General features: G+C 29.7%; 1 protein-coding gene across 1 annotated transcript in view; it reads left to right on the top strand.

The window, feature by feature from the left end:
• Nucleotides 1-19884, top strand: part of LOC142326854 (uncharacterized) — a 182508-nt gene extending 162624 nt beyond the window's left edge. Inside the window, exons 3-4 of the mRNA XM_075369589.1 lie at nt 16296-16463; nt 19873-19884. Coding sequence (XP_075225704.1) covers nt 16296-16463; nt 19873-19884 — 180 coding nt within the window. The remainder of the gene's footprint in view (nt 1-16295; nt 16464-19872) is intronic.
• The last annotated feature ends 549 nt before the right edge of the window (nt 19885-20433 follow it).

The following is a 20433-nucleotide window of genomic DNA, read 5'->3' as shown; positions in this document are numbered from 1 at the left end:
TATAACTTACCTTCTATTTTAAAATATAAATAAATGAAAAGAGATTAAATTTAATAATTGGAGGGAATATTGCACCCATAAACAATACCTGTAATAATATTTTTATTTTTTTAAGTTATAACCTAAAATTTAATTATTTTAAACACTCTTTAATTTATAACAAAACTGTTCAATTATTTCCTTATTAAAAAAAAAAAATTAGCAGTTAGAACAGATAGTTTTATAATATTTCAAAAACCATGCTTGTTAAAAAAAAATAATCGGTAAGGACAATAAATAATTTTACACAAAAAATATGGAAGAGAATTAAAATGGTTACAAAAGGGTAGATTAGATATAAAAAGGAAAATGAGTTACATTCCATTTCAATTGCATTATTTTTAGGTTGACCTACGTTGAAAACTTCGAGTATTAAAGTATTATTTTTATTGTTACATACAGCGAATTTAAACAATAGAGTCTGCAGCAGTGTTATTAGTAGAATATATAAGTACTATTCATTCATTCTTTATCAGGTTATTGTGACTTTTTTCTTCGATTTCAATTTTTTAACAAGTTTTTATTATATTGTTTATTTGTAAAAATGTAAACGTAAAACCAATTTTTCAATAATAGAAAAATCCGCGTGAAATTAAAAATATCTAAATCTCTTAAATCGATGATCTACAAACTTAAGACACACACTAATACAGAAGTTCTTTTTTCATCTAAAATTATAAAAGTTTTTTCTATAAATATGGTTTAAATTATTATTTTGGCAATATTTTATTTTAGTGAAAAAAAATATTTTAGTGATACGGCTTAGAAAAAAATATTTTTTTTTTTTTTTTTTTGTCTTCAGTCATTTGACTGGTTTGATACAGCTCTCCATAATTCCCTATCTAGTGCTAGTCGTTTCATTTCAGTATACCCTCTACATCCTACATCCCTAACAATTTGTTTTACATATTCCAAACGTGGCCTGCCTACACAATTTTTTCCTTCTACTTGTCCTTCCAATATTAAAGCGACTATTCCAGGATGCCTTAGTATGTGGCCTATAAGTCTGTCTCTTCTTTTAACTATATTCCAAATGCTTCTTTCTTCATCTATTTGCTCAATACCTCTTCATTTGTCACTTTATCCACCCATCTGATTTTTAACATTCTCCTATAGCACTTCATTTCAAAAGCTTCTAATCTTTTCTGCTAAGATACTCCGATCGTCCAAGTTTCACTTCCATATAAAGCGACACTCCAAACATATACTTTCAAAAATCTTTTCCTGACATTTAAATTAATTTTTGATGTAAACAAATTATATTTCATACTGAAGGCTCGTTTCGCTTGTGCTATACGACATTTTATATCGCTCCTGCTTCGTCCATCTTTAGTAATTCTACTTCCCAAATAACAAAATTCTTCTACCTCCATAATCTTTTCTCCTCCTATTGTCACATTCAGTGGTCCATCTTGGTTATTTCTACAACATTTCATTACTTTTGTTTTGTTCTTGTTTATTTTCATGCGATAGTTCTTGCGTAGGACTTCATCTATGCCGTTCATTGTTTCTTCTAAATCCTTTTTACTCTCGGCTAGAATTACTATATCATCAGCAAATCGTAGCATCTTTATCTTTTCACCTTGTACTGTTACTCCGAATCTAAATTGTTCTTTAACATCATTAACTGCTAGTTCCATGTAAAGATTACACAGTAACGGAGATAGGTAACATCCTTGTCGGACTCCCTTACTTTCTTCTTCTTTCTTCTAATTTTTTTAAAATGCTGAACATTTTATTCCAGTCTACGTTATCGAATGCCTTTTCTAGGTCTATACACGCCAAGTATGTTGGTATGTTTTTCTTTAAAAAATTATAAAATAAAAGATTTTTTTTATTAAATTTTTTATCATTAATATCCCAAATATAAGTTACAAATAGTTACTGTCATATTTTACATCGAAAAACGTTTCATCATAGATTATGTGGATAGAAAATCTGATTCAGGATGTATGATATCATATCGTGGAAAGAAAAGAGACATCTCAATGAGGTGTATGGCCAAAGAATCAAAGAAAGAGTAGAGCTCACATAATTCAAATTCATTATTCCTCAAATTATTACTAAATCGTATACTAAAAATATTTTAAAAATTCACTAACTGACGATTATTTATGTATTCTTCTCTCCAGTATAATGTCAAATTACAGCTAACTAACCTTTTTTTTATATTAAGTGAATTTTTTAGGTTGTGAAAATTCCATATCTGAGCAAGCTTCAAACCTAGATAATTCAGGATAACAGTAGTGTAATAAAGAAAGTAACGAATTATTTTTAGATACACTGTAGATATCATTGTTTTATGCTACGAAAAACCAGATTTAGCTGTCAGAATTTTTGACAAGAAATTATAATTAAGTATATGTGTAAACTCAGATAAAAAATATTTACGCGTAAATATGTAAATAAAAAATTAGAATTTGTGCAACACGTTTAGTATTAAATTTGAGAAATCATTTATCTCGTTGATCCTACCATCATCCCCTCTACCATTTTCCTATTTCACCATATTTCCCCTTTATAAACCGCATTCAGAAATTTAATAAAGGTTGTAAATCTGTCCAACATTTACAATATGAGTTCGGTTTTCAGACTTATGAATTTATTCCCGAATACAGTTACAGCCTACAACAAGTGAGTGCATTTGTTGTGACGAATGTTTATCAGTAAACTGTCTAAATCATTTATCCATACGTTTAATAATATAATCTGTAAATTGGAGACTCTAAAAAACCTTTAGAAAGTATGATTTTATTGTTACATAAAAAAAATTACTTTTGAGTGTATAAATGCATAAATAATATCTAGATTTGTTTATCAAACAAATCTACATACGTTGGTATGTAGTTATTTACATGACGTACCGCAATAAGTGACTTTATATTTTATCATAGATTTAACCAGAGATATCCTAATGAAAAGATTTTGTACAGTTTAAAAACGTACCAAGAAGATTAAAAGAAAAACATTTGGAAGAGGCGCTACACTTTTTATAGAAATTGACGGCTAAAACTCATTAATTTTTTTTTTTATATATAACTTTATTTTATTAATTTTAATCAGAAATAACCACCAGTCAAATAAAATCAACATTCTCTATAAAAACAGTTTTTAAGTATTTTTCTATTGTATAGTAAACTATTTATATCTGTGGTAATCAATATAGGGTACGTATATCACCATCATACCTATGTAAATATACTAACATTCTTGGGTATTCTCAGATCCAGAAATATGTAATAATGACAGAAAATTCCAGTCTATTTCATAACTTTATATGTTATAAAACATATGCTAGAGATGGCCGGAGATCTCTCATCCGACTTATGGAGATGTATAATAGATTAAACGAATTATTTTGAATTATATCTAATCAATTTAAAATATATGTAAGTGAAGGTGTAAAATGTCGTTAAAAGGATTACGAAAAAAATAAAGGTAGGGAAACGCTTTTTTAAATGTTATAGAAACCAGAATCGTAGACCTAAATTATATGCTATTATTTTACCTTCATCCAATTTTATGGATCGGAAAATTACGACGAATTCTATCTTGCTTGTTGCTTCCATTAAACATTATAAAAATTTAGGTTAAATGTGTCTTTGCTGCTGGATAGAAGAAAAGTCTTGGTAGGTAAAAACTAATAAAATGTGCATAAACGTATGCACGAAACACGTTTTCTCCGTTGAATATAGTAATTTTATATGATGTAAATGGGATAACGTCCTTATTGAGTGGCTCATCATTGATACTGCCACTTCTTAAATAGTAGAAAGTTGTAATTTGGTACGGTTAATCATGAGGTGGTTTTTAAGTAACGGGGGAGAAAAATTTGTCAGTAACTGCTTTACGTAGTTAAATTAAACATCTATTGGAAACATGTGCTGAGACTGGGAGATGTAGAAACTCTAAGCTTAGTAGGAATCTTCTAAGATTTAAAATTTTGCCGAGTTTTCGATGAAAAGTATGGAATTACTTTCGATCGCACGATGTGATTTCGGAGGGGGGGAGTAATTATATTTTTCTTTACGTTTTGAGGTATGAGAAGTAAAAAGGAGTACCCCCATTCACATAAAATATAATTTTGTTATATAAATTAATATATACATATATTAAGTTTGTAGCTTAAAAATCTCAAAAACTACATTGTAATTTAGTTGTTCATGTGAAAATTTGATGAAGATTCGTTGAGTCGGGCCTGAGTTACACTTAATTTAAGGTTGACGACAGACAATATAACCTCAATTTTAGGTATTTTATTCAGTCGCATGGTGTGATTGTGGGGCGGGGAGGATGAAAATGGATTTTATTTACGTTTTGAGGGATGAGAATTACGAAAGTACCATTGATGTATAAAATTTTGTAGCTCGAAAATCTCAAAAATAGTATAACATTTTATGGTTTGAAAATCTCTTAAAACTAGTAAATAAATTTTTGTTGAAATTTGGATATGTTTTAGTAGTGTATCTAAAAATATGCAAGTGAAAAATTGATGAAGATTGGTTGAGTCGTTTCTTCAGTTATGCTCAATTTAATTTCGTTTCATATGCGCTTATGCAGTAAGTTAGAGTGATGAGCGAGTTTAAACTTGAAGCTTGTATTTAAGGTTTACTTGCTATGTTTAATTATTTCATCAAATTACCGTTATAATAATTTAATTTTCTTACGACCGGAGAATTTATTTTAATATTAAAAAAAAAATTATATCTCCTTCAGGTTTCTCATTTAATTTATGTTTTGTATATTTCTTCTGCAATAAATTATACAAAATAAAATAACAAAAATTTGGTCTCTTGTGCAGAACTGTACAACAATTTTTTTCGTTTTTCAAAGGAGATGAAAAGAATTGCAATAAAATTAGAAGTCTTCTCTTGTAAAACCGCATTACAAATTTCCCAGTTTCTTTGAAAGATATCAAATTTGAATACACTAAATAAATTTTGACACATCCGCCAGGAAATTTATACAACTATAAAAAATAAAAAGAAGAAAATAATAAGATTTAAATTCTATAAAACGATGACTTTATGAGAGTGAGATTTACACTCTTATCTAAAAAAAGAATAAACTAAAATTACTTGTTTTTAAAAGATGTATATGGCTTCACATGTAGAGTAACAACTTCAGATATCGTTAAGAAAATCTTCGTTTGGTAGACGCAATTATGCATTGTAAAATTAATTGGTGCTAACATCTGGAAAAGGTGGATAAAGTTAAAATACTTTATGATTCCGTAGGATATGAAGTTATTATTACAGAGGTTTCGACGTTAAAAAAGATAGTGTCCGGAGGCAGTTTTTCCCTAACACTCTAGTGTAGAAATATTCTTTTCTGCAGTTTTACCTCAAAAATATACTTTCTCCTTTAAATCTTATATTTTTATATATATATATATATATATATATATAAAAATAATGTATATATATAATATATATATATATATATATTTATATATATATATATTTTTATATATATATATATAATAATAATATATATATTATAATTTTTATATAATAATAAATTATATATAATATATATAATTGTTTGTATGTATGTATGTATGTATGTCTGTTTGTTTGTTTGTTTGATATGTGTACCTATTCCATTCATCCGAACAACAGGTCATATTCAGAATATATATTAGTTACGTGAAAAGAGATATTTCTGCAAAAAAATGAAACTGTTAGGTGGCGCTGGGGATCGAGATATTTCGAAAAATTGTATTTATATTGACCGATTTGGCGCATTTTCAGAATAGTTACATGAAAAGAAACATTTTTGCCAAAACTATACCCGCAAGGTGGCGCCGGTGTCGAGATATATACGAAACAAAAATATAGAGACTTTCTTTTTATGTATATATATTTATGAAAGGTAATATTTGTACGTGTGTCCACTATTGACTAAAAAACTACTGGACCGATTTATGGGTGGGGAAAGGGAAAAAAGGGAACGGGAAAAGGGGAATAAGAAAAAGGAAAAAGGGGAAAGTAAAGGGAAAAGTAAATTAGAAAAGGAAAAGTAAAATGGGAAATAGGGAAAACAGATGGGAAAAACGGGAAAAGGGAAGAAGGGGAAAAGAGATAAAGTGAAAAGTTAAATTTCGTGAAGTTGCGTAATATTCATTTTTTTTAATGTTTTATCAGACTTTCAATTGTATTTATTTAATCTATATATATATATATATATATACTAAAATCTAGCAATAGCAAAGCATTGCCGGGTCTGCTAGTTTTCTGATATTTTTGGATTAAATATTCATTTTTATCATTATGTATGATTCAGCTGACTAGCTTTTCTTCTGGTATGAATTTATTATATTCTTTTTTGTGTGATTTGTCATCATTAAAAGAAAACGGTAAGAAAACTCAACGTAATTACAATAAACAACAAATTTATTCAAATTTAGACGAAATTTAAACGACGCAAACAATAAATAGACATAAATAATTTATATACCAGTATTACTTGCAATTTATTTCTAGAGAACATGTTCGAAGTAGCCTCCGTTGGTGGTAATATACTTTAGTAGCCGACGAAGTGCAGCTCTGATACTGTGAAAATATTCTTTAAAACTCTGTGGAAGACCTTTAAATCTGAGCTCTGGTGTATTATAAACCGTAATTTTTATGTCCTCAAAGGTAAAACTTATTACATTTTTTTGTGGGGTTTAGATCAGATGATCTTATAAGTCCTGTACAACTTTCGTCAAAAATTGCCGGATGTTAATAAAAATCCGGCTGAAAACTTTTCATAAATTTTCTGCAGTAACTTGGGTTTTTGTATACCAGTATTTAAAAATAAGATGTAGTATTATTTTTAATAAAAGGCCAAACAATTTTAGACGTTAAAACGTATTATTGATAAAACTTACTATTATCGAGTTATAAAAGTTTAAAAATTGATGCAGTCATAATTTCTAAATTTATAAACGTGTTTCACCTTAATTTTCTACTTATGAGAGTAAGTTGGTAGAAATATAATCGATTCCTGAATAAGAAATTGAGATATAATTTTTTTTTTAACACAAAGTGGTGAACGGAAGGAACACGAAAGAAAAATAAACATTCTGTTATTTTGATCCATATAATCCGAAAATGAATAGCCAGGTAGACTTTCTTGTTACACAGTATTTTTTCCCGTAAATGAAATTTTACAAATACGATTAAAATTTAACTTGGAATACGATAAATTTATTTACATTTGATAAATTATAAGTAACGTTTTCTAATTAAAATTCATTTTATTTATTTTCCTGTAGTTTTATTTATAAATACGTTCAACGAAATTTACTTTTACCGTTAACTTAAATGTTACGTAAACCGACTTAATGACTATGTTATTTGAGAAGTTGTACATATTGTTTACACGTTTGGTAAATGAGATACATACGCGGTTGTTTGTTGTTGGGTTATGGTCTGTTGAGATTTGTTTAGAAGCTATTAGTTGCATATATGACTTGACTGCAGGGCTTAAAATGAAAACCGGTACATTAATAGTTATATCAACAAAACAAGGGTTAATAATTAAGTAAACAAGCGCTAAGAGTATCTTTAGCGAATTTGTACGCCCCTATTTTACATCCATATACTCTAACTACCATTAGTTTACGTAAGTCATTAGTCAAGAATGATTACTTAGCTAAATTTATTTAAGTAACCTCTGCGTAGGCGAAATTTTCATTTGGAAAGTTCTTAATTTTACAAAATAATTCTATTCTGCCTTTTGAAAGATTAAACCAAATAGAGTTTTTTTTTTTTTTTTTAATTGACCTTTCACTTTCAATTTTTTATACCCTCTCAGTAAAATGCGGTTTTTCTTTTCAATTAATCTTATCGATGATTTTTTTATATTGTTAAAAGTTAGTTCTACCATATACAACGTAATTAATAATATTTTTCAACACAATTTTTTAATGCAAATTTTTAAATAATTATTTTCCTTCGAAAAAGCTAAGTAAGCTATATAAGTCTATAAAATAAAATGGAAGTTTTTCTAACAATAAATAAATTGGTCACGATAATTTTTACTATGACAATGATTTCTATTAATTTACATCGGTCTGAAAAATATTAAATTCTTGGAATGGCTTTAAAAAAACAATTTGTTTTGCGGTAATTGTTTCAATATACTTCCAGTAATTAAGTCCCAACGGAATATTTTTTTAAGATATAAGTTTTTATTAATGATAACAGAAATTTCGTTAATAGAGAAAGGTTTTAACGAAGGAGTCGTTTGAAATGTAGACGAAAGAAACTCAGAGACCGCGTCATCATTATTTGTATTAGAAGAGAATGGAGAAAAATTATCTAAAGTGACATGTAAATCCTTTGCCTATTTCTTTTTGCTTCTTTCAGGCTAACAGAATCGGGGCCCTAGTGTTTGGAGGAAGCAATAAGCTCCCCTTTCTGGAGGGAGTCGCATGTACTGGCCGGGGACATAATAGTAAGAATTTGGTAAAGAAGATGGTGGCTGATTGGTGAGGTAAAATTGAAATTTGTAGTCTTCCTTCACTCGGGCTGCCTCTTCGGTGCAACGTCTCTATTGGGCTCCGTCGTGACGGATTCCACTTTGTGTTGGCGGGCCGGTTTTCTTTCTTAGATTCTTCTGTCACCTGCCTTTCTGTAAACTAGCTGTAAATAGTTTACAAACCGTTAACTTTGTAAAGTTAAGATCTTCGTAAAGAAGGAAACTACGTTACTCCTTAATTTCCCAAGTCTATCATTAACAACACTCGTTCTTCACAATGGATTTACCACTTTTTGGAGTGATTTGTGATTTATGTCAAATCAATTGCAATAATCGTTATGATACATAAAATATATATAGCAAGTGAACGACGAAAGATAAAAAAATAATTACTATTTTTTTTTTAATCATATACATGTACGAGTATTATAAATAAAAATCTATTTCAATAATTAACGCTATTAATTTAATAAAATAATGGTTCTTTTTAATTTATTTGTAATTTTACATCATGTCTTGGAATAATTTATTTTCATTTTACGTTAGAAAAAGCCATGAAGTCAGATTACAACTTGAATGATAGAAGCTCCCTTAAGAACCTTAACAGGCGACATTAATTTGATATAAGCTGATCAAGTTGCTTATTGAAGTATTAAGAAAATTCCAAGTAAAGTGTTGTACTTTGAACAGAAGAAACTAAGTTTAAAATGTAGAACGTGGTAACTTTTTACTTTTTTTTTCAAAAGTCTTTTGACTCATACTACAGCCTGTTTTACAACTTTTTAGAACTAATTTAATGCGTAAAGTTCCCTTTTAAAAGAAATGTAACCCCTATGTAAGATTATATGATCTTTTATTTTTAATACTATTTTTTTTTCTTTGAGTTCACTGAAGTGTAGGAGAAATATAATAAAGATTTTGATACGCTTTTTTATTAAGAAATAAAGTTCGAGAAACATGAAAAAAGATAGAAAGAAATTTACTATTATTATTTTTATTATTATTATCATTACCAACGTGGTAACTGTTTCTTCTTAATTTTCTTATTATTACAAAAAAAAAAATATGAACGTTATGAACGGGCTATCAATAAATTAAATTTTGAAGAAGCATTAAAACTGTACAAGACACTATTTATTATGTTTTAATTTGCCAAATATAATTAAAAACGTTTTATCACTTTTCTTCTTGTAATTTTTAAGCGTTATCCTTTAATAATGAGTTTGCTACTACGCATCACCTTACACTACGTACTCGTCAAAAGTAGAAAGTTCAGAAAGTTTTACAGACGAAAGTCCACTTTTTAGAAATAATAAAATTAATAAGTTTTATTACCCAGCAGTGTTGTTAAAAGGTTTTCCTCTGTAGTATTCTATTTCCGCAAACCAGTTTTCTAATCTAAGCCTACAAACTGACGGTCGTCTGACTTGGAATGACAATGTCGGGGTGAAACTAAAACTGTGAAAAAATTATATAATACAGGACTGTTAATCAAGAGATAATAATCACCCATCCTTCACCACTCATGTTACTACATCAGATTTTATTAATTGTATAAAACACACCATTCGAGCAAAGCAGTAAGGTGACTGGACTGCTTCAGTTAACACGACACATTAAAGATACTGTGTTGACTCTTCATACAGAAAATTCATCGGGAGGAAGTGGTCCTCTGCCGTTTGCGGTTAGGTCATACGAAAGCTACCAGCCGTACCTTTTCTTTTTCTGTTTAACCTACAGAACTACCATAAGATATTGCTTCAGAGGATAAATGAGGATGATATGTAAATGCAGTGTAGTAGTCTTGGACAGTCTCAGATCGACCACTCCTGAGATGTGTGGTTAATTGAAATCCAACCACCGAAGAACACGAGTATCTATGATCTAGTATTCAAATCTGTATAAAAGTAATTGCCTTTACTGAGATTTGAACCTTAGAACTCTCGACTTCGAAATCAGCTGAATCCTCTAAACATTACCTAAAACTTTTGTCTTAAACAATTTTTGATATGACCAACCTTTACGGCAAGGGATGCGAAAACGTTGCCGGAACTGTAAGAAGATTGGGCTTGTCGTATGCTAAACAAGTGAAATTTTTTCACATGCAACCATTGTCGTATTGAGTAAATTTAAAGTTTTTTTTTTTTTAACTTTAAGGTGGAAATCTTTTTTATTCCCTACTTAGCACTGGTGACATATCTACCCTCCGCCTTCTGGACTGCCGAAAAGGATTTTTTTTAATGTAGTTGTTTTTTCTTTTAATTTTTATTTAATTTTTTTATTCTGTTATCCAAGACGGGGCCCTTTACACATTCCTCTCCGACTTTGACAAATTCTATTTATTTTAATTAGTTTTATATTTTTAATTTTTACGTTTATTTTAATTTTATTTGTGTTTACGTCTGTGATATTAATGTTAAATTTGTTTAAGAGATATTTAGCTGTGATGTTAATTTTAACTTTTTGTTTAATTTTTTAGTTATTAACGTAGTTTTCGTTTTCGTTAAATATTTTATTACGGGCGATAAGCGTTTTTCACAGATAATCTCGGGTTTTTCTCTCAGTTCTTCTAAAATAATCTATAGACATTTTTTGCTTTGATCATCTACCTGGATATAAAAATACCAAATATATGGCTATACTAAATTTCCAGCCAAACGTGACGTTACAGGATGACATAAATATCCCATATTGTGACAATGCCATTTTCACTCTTTTAATTATACAAACAATTTAAAAACAAACGTTTGAAAAAAAATACACGACTTTCAAATAACCGATCACGTAAATTGATCCGACGATGCGGTATAAAACAAATTTTTTTACAAATTTTGTTTTCATTTTAATTTAATTTTCATCATTTTCTTCAGTCCCTTTGAAATAAAACTGCCGTGAATTCGTCTCCTGTAACATTTTTATGTCGAGTACTGATGGTTTTCTTCTTAAACAACTTAATACAAAAATTATGTAGTCTATAAAAAGATCGATTTAAAAAATGATAGAAAACCCAGTAAGAATTAAAAGAAAGCTCATCTAACACCAACTTTTCCTTCGATTCCCTGGTGATAAGAATAAAAGAAACTTAAAGAATCTGAAAATATTGTGTTATAAGTAATTTGTGGTTTAATTACTATAATAGTTTAAAAAAAAAAATAATGTTTACAAAATATTTCATCTTAATTATTATATAAATTAAGAATAAAATAGTAAAAACTAAACACGTACAAGCACGCACACTCTTGTATATATTCATATTATTTTCCGTTAGATCTACACAGCTTTTATTAAAAAAAAGCTTGGTAGTTTAGTAAACGTAGCCTTATGAAGAAAATTCATGTTGGCCCCAAAATAAAAAATTTATTTGCTGTTCCGACCGAGTTCAGTCTCAGAGGAATATCAATCAAGGCATAAAAAGGCAGCACGGATAATAAAACGTATATTTTGGTAACGCTATGAAAACACCATACTCTGTTGGAAAGTCCAAGGTAGTAAAAGTAATACGTTTAAATTTCTTTGCCTTATTAATTAACTAGTGACCCCTTGCTGCTCCACAGCGTTATCATAGTAAAGTAATATATTTAAAAAAATTGGTTACATCCCATTTACAACACGTCTCATCTCCAACCGTTGTTTTTGTCTTTTCTTTTTTACCGCAGTAAAGTACGTGTTCAATACCTATTTCTAGTCCGTCTGTTCTACTGGATGGATCGAGCTTTTTTTTATTCTGCTTGGAATGACACGCAGATATGTCATCTAAGCATCGACTGACGTCAAACATGATTTCTCTATCAATATTAACCTCGGAAATTTCCTCAATTGAAGAATAAATGAGGATTTTTCGGAAGAGACAAGTTTGGGGTCCGATAACGCTAGACGACGTATCTGTTGATTTATTTTCTGCAGAATAAAAAGAAAATGATCCCGATTGGTCCAGTACAATGCCCACATGGATTGGAAGTAGGTTTCTAGCCCCATATTTTTTCTAAATATATGGTTTAGTTTTAATGAGAATATTTTTAATTTTATCTTTTACGTAATTTAATTATCTTCAAATATTTACTTTAAAAAAAATTCTCCTAAAATATATAAAACATTTACATCAAGATTAAATATTAAATTTTCTAATTTTGATGTTTTTACAGCGACGTCGATTAATTTTATATTGTCCACAAAGAACGATTAAAGTCTATTTATTTAAATGAAAGTGTTTGTAAATTTATACAACATAGAGAAAAAAAATTCCCTTTGAGATTCGAATCGATTAGTTTCATTATAACCTGAAGACAGATGTAGCGTTGCTAAGGTTATTTTATACCTTTTAATGGCGAAGATACTTGGAAACCAACTGCAAGAGACGCTTTTTAGTTACGGTTCAACTCGGAAACTGACCGCAAGAGACCTCACTGACCGGATACCTGGCACTGATGCGACCACCTAATTCAATCTCCAACTAATTCTAATCTATAATGTTATATTGCATATCCCTCTGATTATATTTAAAAAATTTAAATTGATTTTATTTTCATGGAACTATTATTTAATATGCGGTTCACTGTAAGTTTTATCATCCTCTCTTTTTTTTTATAGTTCTTCATCTAGTAACAATTAAAAAAAAATCAAGCTATATATGATTAGTTTTTTTAACTTTGTGAAATTTAAACACAAATTTTACTAAAAATGCTTGTAATGTATAGTAAAACAGTAATTTAATACACGGATGTAACACCATGATAAAAAAATCACTGAACACTTGGATGTTCGTCATTAAAATTGTTTTATAAGTAATAGTTAAATTTCATTTAAGCCCGGAAAAAAATATGTTTTCATATAAAATAAACAAATATATACTTTGTAGAATTTAAAATTAATTTTTTTGCCGAGTAAAAAAAAAATGAGATAACCAGCTATGTGGCAAAAGAATATTATAAAATGCCAATCAGTTTTACTGGCACTTTTCTTTCATTTGTAAAGGAGGTGCAGTTCTTTTCTCTTGTGAACTATATTGTTCATATTTTTCCTTTTTTTTATACTACTTTCTGCAATCCGTTATCAGATAAGTGGTTGAAATCAGAAGATTTTTTCAGAAAGCTTTAGTTGAAACGTGCAACTTGGATTAGTAAGGATAAAGGAAAAGAAAGAGTAGATGATGAGAGCGAGCAAGCGAAACTGAACAAGGAACTCTGATGAATCCAGCGTACTCGTCTCTAGGGACCGATGCACACACACACTTCACACTCGAAAAAGTCTTCTCTACCTGCTTTATTCTTTTCATTTTTACAATCCTTTGAATTTATATTTTTTCCAGTTTTATGTAGCTATAAACCTTCTTAAATTTATTGTTTTATAAAAATTTTATTACAGTGTTCACAGGATTAAGTTCTGAACTCATTGGTATATACTTTAAAAACCGTAATTCTGCATGATAGTAACACCAATTTTTTTTTTATTAAAAGATATTTAACATGCTTTTTATAAAATTTATGTAATAATTTGTATTTAAAATTAAAAAAAAATAGTTCAACAGCTTAAGAAACATATTAATGTAAAACTAACATGTCTAGTTTCAAGACATAACATGTATATTTTTTTATAAAAAGTATTATCAAATTGAATAATAATAATTTTTACTACATCAGGAAAAAAAATATAATCGATACAAATTTACTTTGAAGTTAATCTAAACACTACGACTCACTCTTTGGCTAGGATTAGATTATTCAATTAAATAAGCTTGTAGCTCGGTCTAATCTAAAAGCTTTTAATAAATCTTTTTGGTGTATCCCAAAACAACAAATTGTTTTTACACAACTTATTGAGTGGAATAGCTTCTTGAATATTATTTTTTTATTTATTTTTTTTTGTTGAGGTTTTTAGGGGCATCGATTACTTTGGTCATTAGCCCCATCCCACTTCAAATAAAAATAAAAAAAGGGTTCAATATTTCACATTTTCATGTGTCAAAAAATGATCAAAATTTTAGTTTTTCTTATAACTTCTGATCCAATAAAATTACTTTCTAGGCTTTCCTTTCGGCCATCCTTTTTTTGCGTTTCTCCATTCTTCTGACGGCCTCAACCTCTGATGACAGCGTATCTGAGGCCTCAGACACGGCATCGTCTTCCTCTATTTCGGATGCCAGTGACGTTCTTCGGCTGACGTCAGTTGATGAAACTTTCGCCGGTGCTGTTAGCATCTTTGCTAGCGAATCTAAACTAATGAGCGATGATGTCTCCGCAGCGGATGAGCCGGACTCTATGAATATTATTGAAATTGTTTATTATTATTAGACTTATTATTTACTACTACTATTTCTATTAGAATTAGGTTAGTTATTATTACTGTCGAAAATTAACTATTTCTTCTAATTATAATTAATTATATTATTATTAATAATTATAATAAATGTTATTATTGTCCGTCAATAACTACACCAGCGTAACCGAAGCCACCACAAAAATCGTCTCCTTGGCCACCGTGCGATACGCACAGGCCACCCTGACAAGCATCTGTACGTATAAAGGAAAAGTGTTAGTTACGATCAGTCAAAACTGTTGTCGGTTTTGCAAAAAAAAAAAATTGTAGTAACTCCACTCCTTTATTTCATAAAAAATAACAAAAAAACCATAGATATTTAGATATTTCCGGTAAATGTACGAAAGTACGTGTTTCGCCTATATTTTGATTGATATTTCCGGACTAATTCAAGATAATTTTTTTGGAAAATGGTTCAAACATTTTTATATATGGGGCATTGAACCTCGCTTCCGAGAGCAGATCAGATCGATGATAGAATGCGTTAGTAACTCTGTGATGGAGCTGTGTGTGGAAGGATAAAGGCGTTTACTTCGCTTCCGAAAGCCAACTACATTGGCGTAAGGTAGTATTTGAATCCTTTTGAAATGTTCTTGATTATTCTTTTGTAAATTAAGAGATCTACCGGGGCAGTCGTGGGAAAAGGTCGTCGTTGTTGCGGTCATCAATTTAAGATGTATGAGGATAGGAGTTTGTGTTTATAGTAGACTCAAATTAATTTATATATTTGGTTCTGTAGTTTAGTTTTGAATTTATTTGATCTTTAATTATTTTTTCAATTTCAATTAAATTTCAGCTCAATCATTTGAGTAGTTTTTACTTGAATGATTTACAATCTCACAGAAACTATTAGATTCTAACTAGATTTAATATATTCTATTACACATATATTTAAACCAGTGTATTTTATGAATGTATCAGATTAGATATCAGATGGCAAGTCGTAAATCAACGTAATAAAAAATAACTTGGTACCAACATAAAGGTACTGGACTTGTAGTTATGTGAATTCATGTACCGGCAGGTACGTACCTATTTTTGGGTAAGAAATTACATACTTTAAACATTGTAAATGTACCTACTTTGTAAGTCATAGTGTTGAAATCTACCGGTTGCACCTACCGGTTCTTGTGATTGTGGTATTCGTAGAAAATTGGTGCTTTCTGTTTTCTTGAATAACAAGTACTATACAAGAAAACGGCTCAAAATTAACTTCTGTCGTTGCAAAGATATTTATAAACTTATACCGATACGATATTAAAATAAGCATAACAAATGTTCTACAAAATTGTGGGATGTTCTCCAGTCCTTACTATTTTATTACCAGAACAAATAAAACCGTATTTTTGAATTGTCAATTATTTTCTGATTAAAAGACTGGACGGACAGTTTGAGAAAAATTTTCAATAACTTAAAATAATTATTATGTTTTATTATAAAAATTATTTATTGACATTTTCTTTATTTAATTTCAGTTGGAACAACTCTATGTGGAGGTGCTATATACAATAACGAATAAAGTTGGAGCATCTAGCGGTCAGTTTTCGCATTATCAGGAGGATCTTTATTCTTATGCACAAAAAGCGTTTGGTATATCTCATGAACAACATCGACGTTATCTTGCTATAGCTAGTGAAGAGAAGGTATGTCACTTTATTTTTACTTTGATAATATCAAATAAAAATGTAATATAGGTATTGCTTCATATGCTCGACTCGCACCATCGTAATAATTCACATGTTTTTAGATAACATTTAAAAAGGCTTTAATTTTAATAATTTGAACAAACTTTTACGATGTGATTCGTAACTCTTGATTAAACTAGCAGCCTCAATTGATTTAGCTAGGAAGGCTATAAAAATGTGTACCTATATGCTAATGTGAGCACCTGGAAATAGCCATTTAAATAATGTGTTTTATGTTTATCTTTTTGCTTCTTTTACAAACAAAAAGATTTCTACAGCTTTTTTATGACGTAAGCAAGAATCATGATTACGTTTAAGCAAGATAAGGTTACGTTTAGAGAGTCAGCTGATGTCTCGTGGAGTTTAGACGAGTCTGCAACAACTCGTTTACAGTTTTTACTATTTTCTATTTACTGTTATGTGGTTTTTGTTTCCGTATTTTTTTTTCGTTTTCCGTGTTATTTACATCTTTTTTTGAAGCCTCCCGAGGCTACGCTATGCTTGCCTAAGCAACGGTGAGCTAAGCCACTTCTTTTTAATATTGGACTACGTTTAGCGAAATTGGTGTTTATGGACAATATTGCGGCCGTTCGGTCACGTTTCGACCCGTTTTATGTCGTTTTAGAGGCTTGGGGCTCGTTTTTTAACGATTTCGTTAGCTCAAGATTCGTGCCTAGCAACCATAGACCAACTACAGGTTTCAGCAATTTTCCGCCAAAGAAGTAAGTTTGTGTGGCTGTGACGGTATTTTCAGTTATTTTATTGCTTTTCTTATAATTTTTGACGTACTTTTCTGCCGATTACAATCAGGACAGGCCGGTTTGTCACATGGCCACTCTGCAACTGTTTAATTGTCGGAGGATGTTGTATCAGGTGCTACTCTAGTTCAGAGTGAGGTTGAGATGGAGGATGATTATATAGAAGAGGTGAAACCGACTAATAAGCAGGCACAGTCACGGTTTCCGTCATTAGCAGGGCCCAAGCAGAAACAAAATACTGTTAAAGGAGATTCTGCTGTGCTGATCGCGGAGTCAGTGGATGACTCGTCAGCTGGGGTCGTTTACCTTTTGACGTACAACAATTGATCGTCAAAAGGTAAAGATAATGTCGACGGTGCCCGTCATATCAGTATAAAGCTGTCAATACGATAACAACTGAGAGCTTTATTTATTTACAACGTCGACATTATTTTTATCTTTTGACGACCAGTTGTTTTATTTACAATTTTTGTTTTAAAAATATTCAAAATTCATTTTAATATATTAATTTGTGAAGGAAATAATCATAATCCATAACACTTAAATGTTCCTGATGATGGATTAATATCTGAAAGCGCTTGGACATAATAATAAAAATAATTGGTAAGTGGAAATTATTATACGATTAATTTCTATCAATACCAACGGGCCATGATTAATAATATAAATCATATGTGTGTATGTGTGTGTTTGTGTGCGCGCGCGTGCGTATATATTATATATATTCAGCAAAATGGTAGACAAATCCGCATGGTTTTTCTTACTATTCATCTTTTTTCTTTCCCGTACTGTTTAAAATAAAATTCCTTTCATGAATGAATTTTTTAAAAATTAAGTAATTTAATTTTTACCGTTAACGTGTTGAACAGTAGATTGCTACTCATATCTAATTCATTATGGTAAAGGCAAACTAGTATAAATGAAATTGACTTCAGAGTATGTATAAATACTAAATAATGCTTGTTTATTTCATTTTATTAAAGGTAAATATTTTCCTTTTCGTGAAAAATCGTCGGCTTATGATAAACGTGTAAGATTGATTTTATTAATTATATCTTACGTAGAAAAAAGGGTACGTCTTTGGATTACTGCTAAACAATGGAGTGATTTTAAAATTAGACCATACATGTTTTTTAATACATGTATTATAAGCAGGTCTTCGAGCAGTTATTGGCGATTATATGCCTCACCTAAGTAAATGTATGTTATTAAAAATAAATTACCTAATAGGTTTGTTTAAAAAATAATTAAATATCTTCAGGTTCAGACGGCTAAATAATTATAAAATGAATGATTTAAACAGAATTTTATAAAAAAAGACGATGGAACAAATGATGCATACTATTTATTACATTAATCGGCACTATCGATAAAATATGATCGAAATCTACGATAACCGAATGGAGATTTTTCTTCTAATATAGTTTGTCATCTCGGTAATATAGTTTAGAAGGAGAATGGCTTTGAAAAGAACATCGTTTAACCAGTCGTATAAAGTTTACTAAGTTTCATAATAATGTTTTAAGCAGCAAGAACTTAACCAAGAAACGAATAGATGTGGGATGTGTTTCAGAATTTAATAACTTTATCTTTAGCTCAACACATAGTATTGCTGGCTGTATCAGACTAGAATCCTATTATCGAGTTCGGATATATAAATAGAAGAACGAATCGATTAAAAATAATGGTTATTATTTAAGTACTCATTTTGATTTAACTGCAGCGATTAATCTTAAAATATGATAATCAGTGATTTTTGTGAATGCGCCGTAATTAATTAATATTTGAAAGTATCACAAAACGATTCTGGTACTTAAGAGACACACCGGGTTGGTCTAGTGGTGAACTCGTCTTCCCAAATCAGCCGATTTGGAAGTCGAAAGTTCTAGCGTTTAAGTCCTAGTAAAGTCAGTTATTTTTACACGGATTTGAAGACTAGAACGTGGATACCGATGTTCTGTGGTGGGTTGGGTTTCAATTAACCACACATCTCAGGAATGGTCGAACTGAAAATGTACAAGACTACACTTCATTTACACTCATACATATCATCCTCATTCATCCTCTGAAGTATTATCTGAACGGTAACTACCGGAGGCTAAACAGGAAAAAGATAGAAAGTTAAGAGACACACGGGTTTGTAATCAGTAAATTTCAACTGCTAGCTGAATATTTTATAAATCAGCAATGCGACAGTAATGTTTATAGCACAAGTACATCTTTACTTTCTGTATTAAAGTACACATATTTTTTTATTTTCTGTGGTTTTATTGCACGCTAACTTCTTGTTATGTAAATAAATCCTAAACATAAAATAATTAATCGTCGCTTATAAATTATGTATTACAAATGTACGTGATATACAAAACAATTCTATTTAATTCCTTGCTGTTTTTAGTGTTTTTCTTATCGTTTAACCATATTATGGAATGTTTGTCTGTTATAAAACATTTAAATTATGAAATATTATAAATATTTCATCCGTCATCACCTACTAATTGTCCTCAGGTATACCAATTAACAACTATGCTACCCAAATATAGGAATAATAATTCTATAAAAATCTATGATTTTTATACTTGTTTTTGATGAGTATTATGTTGTTTAAGGAAGCAAATTAGTTAGCGTGTTTTTATCTACATCTGTGCGCGCATGCCAGTACATTGATTTGTTTTTTAGTTACTTGAAGTAAAATTTAGAACAGTATTGTTATATATTATTATGACTTTAAATTACTTGAAAGCTTTTCATGTCATAATAAATTACTGTAAAGACTCGTAAGATATGAATAGTAGGTTAATAGAGGTATACCGACATTATAAATAAATAATTAGTAATAAAGTAGTTTATTTATTATGATAGTACGTGTAATACACTATCCCCTATTGTTCGGTGTCTTCCTTATTCTTAATCGAACAAAATTTAATGGTTTGTTAACTTTAAATAACAACTTTTACATATTAGAATAGATATCATTAAATTTAAAAGCATTTATTAATATTTTATTGTGACTTAAGTGAAATTTATATCATATGCCGGCCTTCGTGGCGAGAGTGGTAGCATCTCGGGCTTTCATGAGGATGTCCCGGGTTCGAATCCCGGTCACACATGGCATTTTCACATACGCCACAAATCATTCATCTCATCCTCTAAAGCAATACCTAACGGTG

Source organism: Lycorma delicatula, chromosome 6 (assembly GCF_047948215.1).
Source record: "Lycorma delicatula isolate Av1 chromosome 6, ASM4794821v1, whole genome shotgun sequence".
Lineage (NCBI taxonomy): Eukaryota > Metazoa > Arthropoda > Insecta > Hemiptera > Fulgoridae > Lycorma > Lycorma delicatula.
The sequence above is the reverse complement of the archived record's forward strand: the minus strand, read 5'-3'. Positions and strand labels throughout refer to the sequence as shown.